The sequence below is a fragment of the Bison bison genome, unplaced genomic scaffold (genome assembly GCF_000754665.1).
Source record: "Bison bison bison isolate TAMUID 2011002044 unplaced genomic scaffold, Bison_UMD1.0 scf7180017864324, whole genome shotgun sequence".
NCBI lineage: Eukaryota > Metazoa > Chordata > Mammalia > Artiodactyla > Bovidae > Bison > Bison bison.
This window is the reverse complement of record NW_011494896.1, coordinates 11,811,203-11,822,212: the sequence shown is the minus strand read 5'-3', so window position 1 is coordinate 11,822,212 and position 11,010 is coordinate 11,811,203. Positions and strand designations below refer to the sequence as shown.

The 11,010-nt window shown below is 38.8% G+C and overlaps 1 protein-coding gene across 1 annotated transcript in view; it reads right to left on the bottom strand.

Annotated features, from left to right (window-relative positions):
* The window catches only part of LOC104998190 (glycerophosphodiester phosphodiesterase domain-containing protein 4-like), a 111,171-nt gene extending 108,478 nt beyond the window's left edge, over nucleotides 1-2,693 (bottom strand). Inside the window, exon 1 of the mRNA XM_010853256.1 lies at nucleotides 2,620-2,693. Within this exon, the coding sequence (XP_010851558.1) occupies nucleotides 2,620-2,693 (74 nt within the window). The remainder of the gene's footprint in view (nucleotides 1-2,619) is intronic.
* Between the last annotated feature and the right edge of the window lie 8,317 nt (nucleotides 2,694-11,010).

Here is an 11,010-nt window from a genome sequence, read left to right as displayed (position 1 = left end):
TATATATAAAATACATAATACATATCTTTGTCCTCTGGTATCACTAGTGATGATGTTATGTTAGACTATAAGAAGAACATTTTCAATTAAGGTTACTATTCAGCTGCCTTTAAAGTAGGAAGATTATTCTGGATTATCAGATTGAATCCAGTGTAGTCACATGAGCTCTTAAAATAAGTAAAGAAGGCGGAAAAGGATGTCAGAGACATGAGAAAGGAGAAATGAGAGAAATCTGAAGCATGAGAAGGAGCTAAAACACCACTGTTAGATTTGAAGATAGAGAAGGTCACAAGCTAGAAGCTGAGAACCCCCATCTGACAATCACTAATGAACGAGCACTTCATTTCAACAACCAGAAGAAACTGGATTCTGCCAACAACTTAAATAAACCTGGGAGTGAGTCTCACTCAGAGCCCCAGTTAAAAGCACAGGCCAGCTAAGCACCTTGAGTACTCAGGTCATACCTCACTTCTGACCAACAAAACTGTGAGATAAGAAATGGTATTCTTTGGTGTCACTCAATTTGTGGTAATTTGCCATGGCAGCCATGGAACTACCTATGAAACCTACTGTGGCTTTAGGATCAGGGGGAGCTCACTCTTATATTCACATCTATTTGATGATGGAGCATTGCTGTGGGGATTATGAATGATTTTGAGTATGTTTATTGGAGTATGCATTGCAGAACTAGAGAAATAACCACAGGGTGGTCTAGGGACCCACTATGCCCAATGAAGATATGGGTCTGAACCAGAATTCTATTGACCACCTAATACTCAAAAGTTCCTACTCTTACTAAGGAATCATAGCAGGATTTTATATCTCCAGTTATACATTTCAGAAAGTTCACAGTCAGTGTCCAGGAATCCCATAAAAGTATTTCTTCTTCCCCAATGACAAGAAATCTGGTAAATTATTAAAAGTTCTTCTAGGAGAAAACTAGGAGTAAGATTGATAGCATACAGTTCTGGCTGCGCAGCAATGTCTTTCATCTTTTGTCAATGCCTTTGCTCCATTCAAGGGCCAATTCACTTGGTAAATAAGTGAAATAAAGAACAGGAAAACAATGACAAAATCAACAAAACTAAAATGTAGTTTTTCAAAAAGATAAGCAAAATGACAAACCTTTAACAAGACTAACCGAAAGAAATGCCAAAAACAACAACAGCAGCAAAAAACAGCCCTAAACAGACCCAAGAATCAAGATTGCTGGGAAAAATATCAACAACCTCAGATATGCAGATGACATCATTTTAATGGCAAAAAGTGAAGAGGAACTAAAGAGTCTCTTGATGAGGAGAGTGAAAAAGCTGGCTTAAAACTCAATGTTCAAAAAATGAAGATCATGGCATCTGGTCTTATCACTTCTTGGCAAATAGATTAAGAAAATGTGGAAATTAATGTCAGATTTCATTTTCTTGGGTTCCAAAATCAATGTGGATAGTGACTACAACCATGAAATTAAAACATGCTAGCTTCTTGGAAGAATTGTCATGACAAACCTAGACAGTATATTAAAAAGCAGAGACATCACTTTGCCGACAAAGGTCCATATAGTGAAAGCTAGGGTTTTTCCAGCAGTCATGTATGGATATGAGAGTTGGACAATAAATAAGGCTGAGCACCAAAGAATTGATGCTTTTGAACTGTGGTGTTGCAGAAGAATCTTGAGAGTCCCCTGGAAAACAAGGAGTTCAAACCAGATATCCTAAAGGAAATCAACCCTGAATATTCATTGGAAGGATTTATGTTGAAGCTCTAATACTTTGGCAACCTGATGCGAAGAGTCAACTCATTGAAAAAAACTCTGATGCTAGGAAAGGTTGAGGGTAGGAGGAGAAATGGGTGACAGGGGATGAGATGGTTGGATGGTATCACTGAGTCAGTGGACATGAGTTTGAGCAAACTTTGAGATATAGTGAAGGACAGGGAATCCTGGCATGCTGCAGTCCATGGGGTCACAAAGAATCAGACATGACTTAGCAACTGAACAAAAACAATAAATAACATTTTTTAAAAGCCTCATACTTAAACAGACCCCTTTCCCCATCAAACACCAAATAATGGGTAAGATATATAACAATCAAGGCTAGAGAAGCTGGAAGAACTGAGAGTTGTCTTGGAGTAAGAGTTTGGCCAGAAGGGTGCTCAGATCACACATCATACCTGTTTTTAGAGTTTCAGGAAGCCCTGTAAGGACAGAGAAAGAGTAAGAGGCTGGAGGTGAGACAGATATCAGGGTTCATGGACAGAGAACATGAAGACCAACTAGTGTAGGCATCGGTAACCCAGATCAAGAAGTTGAGGAACAAGGTATCAGAGGGTCATCTGAATAGAAGGACTGGGGACACTGGAAGCACAGAGAAAGCTTCCCCCTGAGCCAGATTTGGTCTAAGAGTGAGAGTGAGCACAGGTGGAAGGGAAGTAGTATAGTAGCTGAGGGTGCTGAGTATGCTTACGCTTCCCCAGAGTCAGGCCTCCCATCAACGAGATGCAGAAAATCCAACTTTGTCCACCCTCCCTCTTATGTAACCAGATCTTTTCAGACTGAAGTAAGATACATGTTGTAATTATACCAAAGAGCCTTACACAAATGAAAATACAAAAAGTGAAACTCACCAGTCAAAGCCATTGAATTCATTTGAAGTTTCTATCCATGTGAAAAATAAAAGCACAGACAAGCAAAATGACATAATCAGCCATGGGTAAAATAATCGCTCTCTCTGGGAAGAGACAGAAGGAAATCTTATTTAACTCCATTTATTTATGGTACTTCTGCAACATCTGTTTATACTCCTCAAAGGTCTACATAGTTATAGTGTAGCATTACCCTCCCCTGACTGGAGAGACCACTGTATTCTTTTAACCCTATGGAATTTTACAAAATTTTATTTATAACATTATCCTGAACTAAAGTTTTGTATGTATATGTTTATATCTGATGTCACAGTTTCTTCTTTGAGGAAAAGGAAATTTCATTACACTTCTATGTATTCCCAATCATGGTCTCTCAACAATCATCTGTTGATTCATCTACCTCTCCATGTACCAAATGTATGTTCATTCACTGAGTAATTCATTCATTCATTATTCATCAGTTCACTAATGAATAGTCACTTATCTACCCACATTTGGGGGAGAAGAGCATTAGATTAGGGAATAAATCATTTTTTTCCAGTAGCTATAATGCTAGGGACTTCACAAATTATTTACATTTACTTTAATTCTTATATACGAGTTATACAAGTTAGGTATTGTTGATCTCATTTTGTAGAATAAAGAGTTAAAACTCAGAGAGGTTAGGTTAAATGACTCAAGGTCATACAACCAAGCAGGGAAACAGCCTGGATCTGTGAGCTCAAAACCAAGATGGAAATGATCTTTCTGCAAACATATACAAACTGAACCTTGAAGACAACCCCTGCACTGAAAATTGTATCACAAACTAGCCGAACAATACACTGTCAAACTCTTCCCAGGACTATGACTGTATCAGAAGAATGAGAAATCTTGCCTCATTGGGACACTGCATCCAAACTATTAAAAATGTATAGAATAATCCCTGCCCTGTACAAACTACACAGTTATTGTGAGCACTAAGAATAAGGAAACAAAATGGAAAACAGAGTTCTTCAAAATGGTGAGAGATATTATAGGTAACAAGGCACTAAACCACCACTTCTGGAGTAAAAATATGAAGAGAACAGGTTTTGACTCGGAGTATACTCACCCTCTACACAAATCATGTGTGGACTTTTAAAAATATGTATCACATAGTCACTCCCCTACTTACAACCCTCCCAGAGCAGCCCACTGTACAAGAATATCATCCCAACTGCCTGCCATGGCCCAAAGGTCTTACATGATTAAGTCTTGCCCATCCCTGACCTCATCCCATTATACATACTAACTCCATTATTGAACTCCAGACATACTGGTCTTCTTTATGTTTCTAGAACATGATCAGATCTGTTCCTTTGTTGTTCAGTTGCTCAATCATGTCCTACTCTTTGTGACTTCTTGGACTTCAGTACACCAGGCTTCCCTGTGCTTCACTATCTCCTGGAGTTTGTGCAAACTCAAGTTCATCAAGTTGATGATGCCATCCAACCATCTCATCCTCTGTTGTTCCCTTCTCCTCCTGCCCTCAATCTTTCCCACCACCAGGGTCTTTTGCATTGACTCGGGTGCATTGACTTTTGCATTGACACTTTGCATCAAGTGACCAAGTATTGGAGCATCAGCATAAGTCCTTCTAATGAATATTCAGGGTTGATTTCCTTTAGGATTGACTGGTTTGATTTCCCTGCTGTCCAAGGGACTCTCAAGAGTCTTCTCCAGTACCACAGTTTAGAAGTATCAATTCTTCAGTGCCCAGCCATCTTTATGGTCCAAATCTCACATCCATACAAGACTACTGGAAAAACAGTTTTGACTATACAGACCTTTGTCGGCAAAGAGATGTCTCTGCTTTTTTAATACACTGTGTAGGTTTGTCATAGCTTTTTTTTCCAAGGAGCAGGTGTTTTTTAATTTCAAAGTTGCAGTCACCATCTGCAGTAATTTTGGAGCACAAGAAAATAAAGTGTGTCACTGTTTCCATTTTTCCCCCATCTATTTGCCATGAAGTGATGGGACCACATGCCATAATCTTCTTTTTTTGAATGTTGAGTTTTAAGCCAGCTTTTTCATTCTCCTCTTTCACCCTCATCAGGAGGCTCCTTAATTCCTAAGAGTTTTGCACTTCCTGGTTCCCCTGCCTGGAATATTTCTGCCCCCACGTGTATACAAGGCTGATTTGATTTTTACATTTAAGAGATTGCTCACATGACATTGCTTCAAAGCAGTCTTCTCAACCATGCTCCCATTTTCCTATGTATTATATTCAAAGCAGTTATCACTATATGAAACCATCTTTCTTCATTACTGTTTATTACCTAACTCATCCCACTACAATACAAGCCACAGGAAGGCCAGAAGCCTTAGTGGTCTTACTCACTGTGGAGCACATTCAATGAACTTGTTCTTGTTGCATAAACAAATTTCCTTATTTTGATTCTCACTGTTGCCACACTTGCTCAAAAATGTTCAAAGGCTCCCCACTGTTTACAGAACAAAGTTCAAACATTTTAACTTGACATAAAGATGCCTCAAAATTTTATTAAAACATTCCTTTCTGACCTGATCACTTACCATTTATCACCTTATCTGCTCATAAATTCAACACTGGAAATTCATGTTTCCCTAAACACCACTATATTTCTCTATCTCTGGACTTCTGACCACCTGAATTCCTCCACCTAGAATCCCCTACGCCATCATTCCTATAAGTGGAAGATGACTTCACAAGTCAGTGACTCTAAGAACAGCAAAATGATAGCTAACATTTATTGAGTGCTAATTGTGTGCTGAGCCCAGTTTTAAGTTTCCACATAACACTTCTCTCCTCACAACAAACCCAATTGGTGGTTACTGTTGCTACCATCTCTATTATTCAAGTGAGGAACCAATCCCTGGAATGTTAGGCAACTGGCCCAAGGTCCCACAGTAGTTAAGCTCTAGTTTGGAGATAGTCAGTGATGAAGCCATAAATTTAATCCAGGCAGTCTTTCCCTAGAACAAAAGGAATTTTCTCTTTTGCTATATGCTAGACTCCTTCTCCTGAGAAGAAATAGGGCTTTGAGAATTATCTAAGGACTTTGAGAATTATGTAGTTTAATTCCCTATCTGTAGAAGGTCTCAGAGATAGCACAAAACCAGCCCAAGGGCAGAGATGGAACAAGGACTAAAACATTGTCTCAGGCTCTGGTTCAGGGATTTTTTCCATTATACCACTCTTCCTCTTCCAATGGCATCCTTCCCAAGAATCCTCCCTTCTTTCACTCTATGTCCTTCTGTATAGCTCTCTTATCACTTAGTACATCATCCTTAAGTAATAAGTATCTGTTCAATCGATTTGCTCTTCTCCGTTTTTGCCATTACTATGCTAATCCAGGACACCATCAGCTTTACCTTGAATATTGCTGTTGCTTTCTCTTTGAAGGCAAAGACATCTCCTGCATTACTCTTGTACCTTTTTTTGCATCTTCCATATGAAACCATTCCAAAACACAGCGTGGACAACATGAGAAGCTTAAAATCTTTAGGGATTCTTTTTTACCCCGATCTTAATTTAGGGACTATTTCCTACATGGCAGACGTCAAATTCTTAAAACCACACAACATCTGTTCCATTCTCTCTTTACATTCACTTCCTGTCACTTCTCCATTCATATCCTCCACTCCACCTAAAATATACTAAGCCTTTTGACTCCTCCAATATCATTTCTTCTGCCATCCTCCATTCTTTCCCTATCTAATTCTGATCACTTTACACCTTCTAAATAAAGTTATTTTTGACCCATTAAACATGATACATGACTGTGTATGTAGACATGTGTAGCATAGACATGCACACAGAGACATGCACACTATATAGCACTTCTCTCAAGGAGAGAATACACACTTTCCCATATCTAAGAAAGTGTGGTCCGTCTCCCTCCCGACTCATATACCAAAGAGCAGCAGCAGAGTGGACGTTTAGCTTTTTTCTTCTGTTGGGCTTCCCATTTGCAACTGTAGCAGCCATTAAGGAAAGTCATATAGCATTCATAGTTGAAGTAGTATTTAATCCAAGAATTAAAGTTTTTCCATCTTTCTGTCTCTTCATTTCCAGTCTCAGTCCTGTTAATATCATCCATGGTTCACCCTTTTGCTGAAATGGTAAATAAAATAGTCAGAATCCAGTAGCTTCTTCATGTTTCATACCCCCACAATTCTACAGAAAATTCCATCAATAATGGAGAGATCTTTCAAAAGATCATAATCTAGGAAGATGAACTGGATTTGATGTAGAAGAGCAGAGTTTCATCCTATCTTTCCTACTAACTAGGTGAGTGTTTATTGCAGATACTGCACCATTCAAAGTTTAGCTTTTTCACTGTTATAATGGTACCATGTTCTCTACCCTAGCTAACTAATAGATGCTGAAAAAATTCAAACTAGATAATATATATGAATGTGTTATCAAAACAGTAGTATGTTCTTGAAAGGAGTACATTAAGGCTGCATATTGTCACCCTGTTTATTTAGTTTATATGCAGAGCACATCATGAGAAATGCCAGGCTGGATGAAATACAAGCTGGAATCAAGATTGCCAGAAGAAATTTCAACAAACTCAGATATGCAGATGTTACCATTCTAATGGCAGAAAGTTAAGAGGAACTAAAGAGCCTCTTGATGAGGGTGAAAGAGCAGAGTGAAAATGCTGGCTTAAAACTGAACAGTCAGAAAATTAAAATCATGGCACCTAGTCCCATCACTTCATGGCAAACAGAAGGGGGAAAAGTGGAAATGGTGACAGATTGTATTTTCCTGGGCTCCAAAATCACCAGGGACAGTGACTGCAGCCAAGAAATTAACACACTTCCACCTTGGAAAGAAAGCTATGGCCAACCTAGACAGTCTATTAAAAAGCAGAGACATCACTTTGCTGACAAAGGTCCATACAGTCAAAGCTACAGTTTTTCCAGTAGTCATGTACGGATGTGATAGCTGGACCATAACGAAGGCTGAGCAAGGAAAAATTGATGCTTTCAAACTGTGGTGCTGGAGAAGATTCTTGAGAGTCCCTTGATTGAAAGGAGATCAAACCAGCCAATCCTAAACTATTCACTGGAAGGACTGATCCTGAAGCTGGAGTTCCAATACTTTGGCCACCTGATGTGAAAAGCTGAGTCATTCGAACAGACCCTGATGTTGGGAAAGTTAGAGGGCAGGAGGAGAACTGGGCAACAGAGGACAAGATGGTTGGATGGCATCACCGACTCAAAGGACATGACTTGAGCCAACTCCAGGAGATAGTGAAGGACAGAGAAGCCTGGCATGCTGCAGTCCATGGGGTCACAAAGAGTCAGACACAACCTAGCAACTGAAAAACAACAACAATGATCTTGATATAACCTGAGATCTTAGAGACATGGTTGAAGTATATGAAAAAATATCACCCTTGACTAATGAGTTCCTCAGACACACAAATATCTGCCCCTTCTTTTTCCTCCCACTTGTGGCTTTTCTAGAGTGAGCTTCAATTAAGAATTATGGAATATTCAGAATAGCAATGGCTGAAATAAGTTTATTTTTGCTTTTGCCAACAAAAAAATTTCAAAGGTTTAAAGAAGAAATTATTTGGTATGTTGCTTTATAATGTCTTTAGAACCCAGACATCTTTCAGTTTGCTATTCCACTACAACACATGGCTCCTCAGGGTACAAAATGGCTGCTAAAGGTGTGTCTATCATTCCAATCCAACTACCAAGAAGAAAAGAACAAAGAAGGGTGCTTCCCCTTATTTTAATGATGTTTCAAGAAGTTGGAGATGGTATTTCACTAACAAGGGCTTTCTTACCAGCAAAACAACAATAACCAGATATTAAGGACATCTAGACGTTAGTACTGCATTTTCTCATCCTTCTGTGCTCAGATAAGGCTCTCAGACATATGAACTTTCAGAGAATGTATGGATTTGGGGAAAATTTTTAATGAAACGTGGCTTCCCTGGTGGCTCATATGGTAAAGTGTCTGCCTGCAATGTGGGAGATTCGGGTTTGATTCCTGGGTTGGGAAGACTGCCTGGAGAAGAAAATGGCAACCCACTCCAATACTCTTGCCTGGATAATTCCATGGACAGAGGAGCCTGGTTAGGCTACAGTCCATGTGGTTGCAAAGAGCTGGACACGACTGAGCAACTTCACTTTCACTTTCTTTTAATGAAACAAAAATAGTCTTAGAGATCTTATCCCAGGCAATTATCTCTGCCCCTGGAATCTTTCTTTGTGCTCCATTTTGTTTTTTCGGAAAGGCACTCCAGTGTTGTAGCAAAAAGCAAATAGTCTGAATGTCCACTTCAGGTTAAAATGACATAAGAGGGCCTAGGGTAATACTCTCACATTAAGTGATTTAAAAACTAGGCAAAATATGTAACAAAATGTTTCATATAGTATATAGTAGACAGTGAAGGATAGCAATCCTTGAGAGGGGAAACAGGAAGTACGTGTTTTAATGCTCCATTTACAATCTCTATTGAGCTTCCAGGATGAAGCACAGGGTGTGAGAATATAGTGAAGTCTGGCAATATTCTAGAAATAAGCAGAAAGAAATGGGAATTGGTGGAAATAAGGGTACCTCCTGGGTGTCTCCAGAGTCTCTGGCTGTATACTAATCAATACACACTTGCAAAGAAATTACCTGAGGACAGGGAGAGAACTGCATAAAAGGAGGTATTGAGAAAATCTCCAAAGGGTCACAGTACCAACTCTGAGAAGAGTTGTTATTTCCACCAGAGGAGCAAAACCTTATAACACCTACAGCACCACGTAGCATACTCAGATGGGTATTGCCTGGGTGGTGGGGAAAAAAAATTAAGCCTACATCAAAGGCTGCTATGGTCTAACCAGACAAACTTAAAGGTAAGTTTCAAAATAATGAAAATATTTCCAGGTTACATAAGTTATGGAACAAGATCAAGAATACTTTTTTAATATAAAATGCAGACAACACAGCAAAATTCACAATGCCTAGCACCCAATGAAAATTATCAGGATTTTTCCTGATAGAGGCCTCCACTCTGGCTCAGTGTAAAGAATCCACCTGCTACTGCAGGTGATATGGGTTTGATCCCTGAACCAGGAAGATCCCACATGCCATCGAGCAACAAAACCTGTATGCCACAACTATTGAACCAGTGCTCTAGAGTCCAGAAGCCACAGGCAGTGAAGCCCACGCAACCTACAGTCCATTTTTTGCAACAAGAGAGGCCACCGCAAAAAAAAAAAAGGAGAGAGAGAGAGTGAGAAACCTGCACGCTGCAACCAGAGAGTAGCCCCTGCCTGTCACAACTATAGAAAAGCCCAGGCAACAACAAAGACCCAGTAGAACCAAAAATAAATAAATAATTTAAAAAATAAAAAAGCAAAAATTCACAATCCATAAATAAGAAAAAATCAATCAACAACAACTCAGAAACGTCTCAAATGACAGACTTCGTAGGCAAGGACATTAAAGTATCATTACAATTGTATCCCATGTTCAAGACAGCAGAAGAAGGTGTATATTTGAAGGAAATACATAATATTTTTTGGAAATTTCAACAAGTGCTATTTATTTCACTTATATTTATAATACTTATTCTTTGCAAAATAATTCTTTAAAAAGATGTAGACTGAACTTCTAGAAATGAAAGATATAACCTGTGAGATGAAAAATGCACTGCTAAGATTAAAAGGGGACTGTAGAAAAAAGATTAGAAGCTTGAGAATTTGAAACAAAGAAGAGAAACTGTGACTTGCAGAACAACTTTAAGCATTCTAATATAAATGTGACTGGAGTTGCTGAAAGAGAGGAGGGACAAAGTAAGGGACAAAAAAAATTTGAAGAGCAAATTACTATCTTCCAAAATTGAAGAAAATTATAAACCCACAGACCAAGAAGCACCATAAAACCTGTAGAAAAGGCACATACAAAAAATAAAATACATCCGAATCAAGATGCTTAAAAACACTGATAAAAAGAAAATCTCAAAGAATGACTCTTGTACATTCTTTCAAGAAAAAAAAAAAAAAAAAAAAAAGAATACATTTGAATCAGTTCTAATGAGGTGGATGAAACTGGAGCCTATTATACAGAGTGAAGTAAGCCAGAAAGAAAAACACCAATACAGTATACTAACGCATATATATGGAATTTAGAAAGATGGTAACAATAACCCTGTATACGAGACAGCAAAAGAGACACTGATATATAGAACAGTCTTATGGACTCTATGGGAGAGGGAGAGGGTGGGAAGATTTGGGAGAATGACATTGAAACATGTATAATATCATGTATGAAACGAGCTGCCAGTCCAGGTTCGATGCATGATGCTGGATGCTTGGGGCTGGTGCACTGCGACGACCCAGAGGGAGGGTATGGGG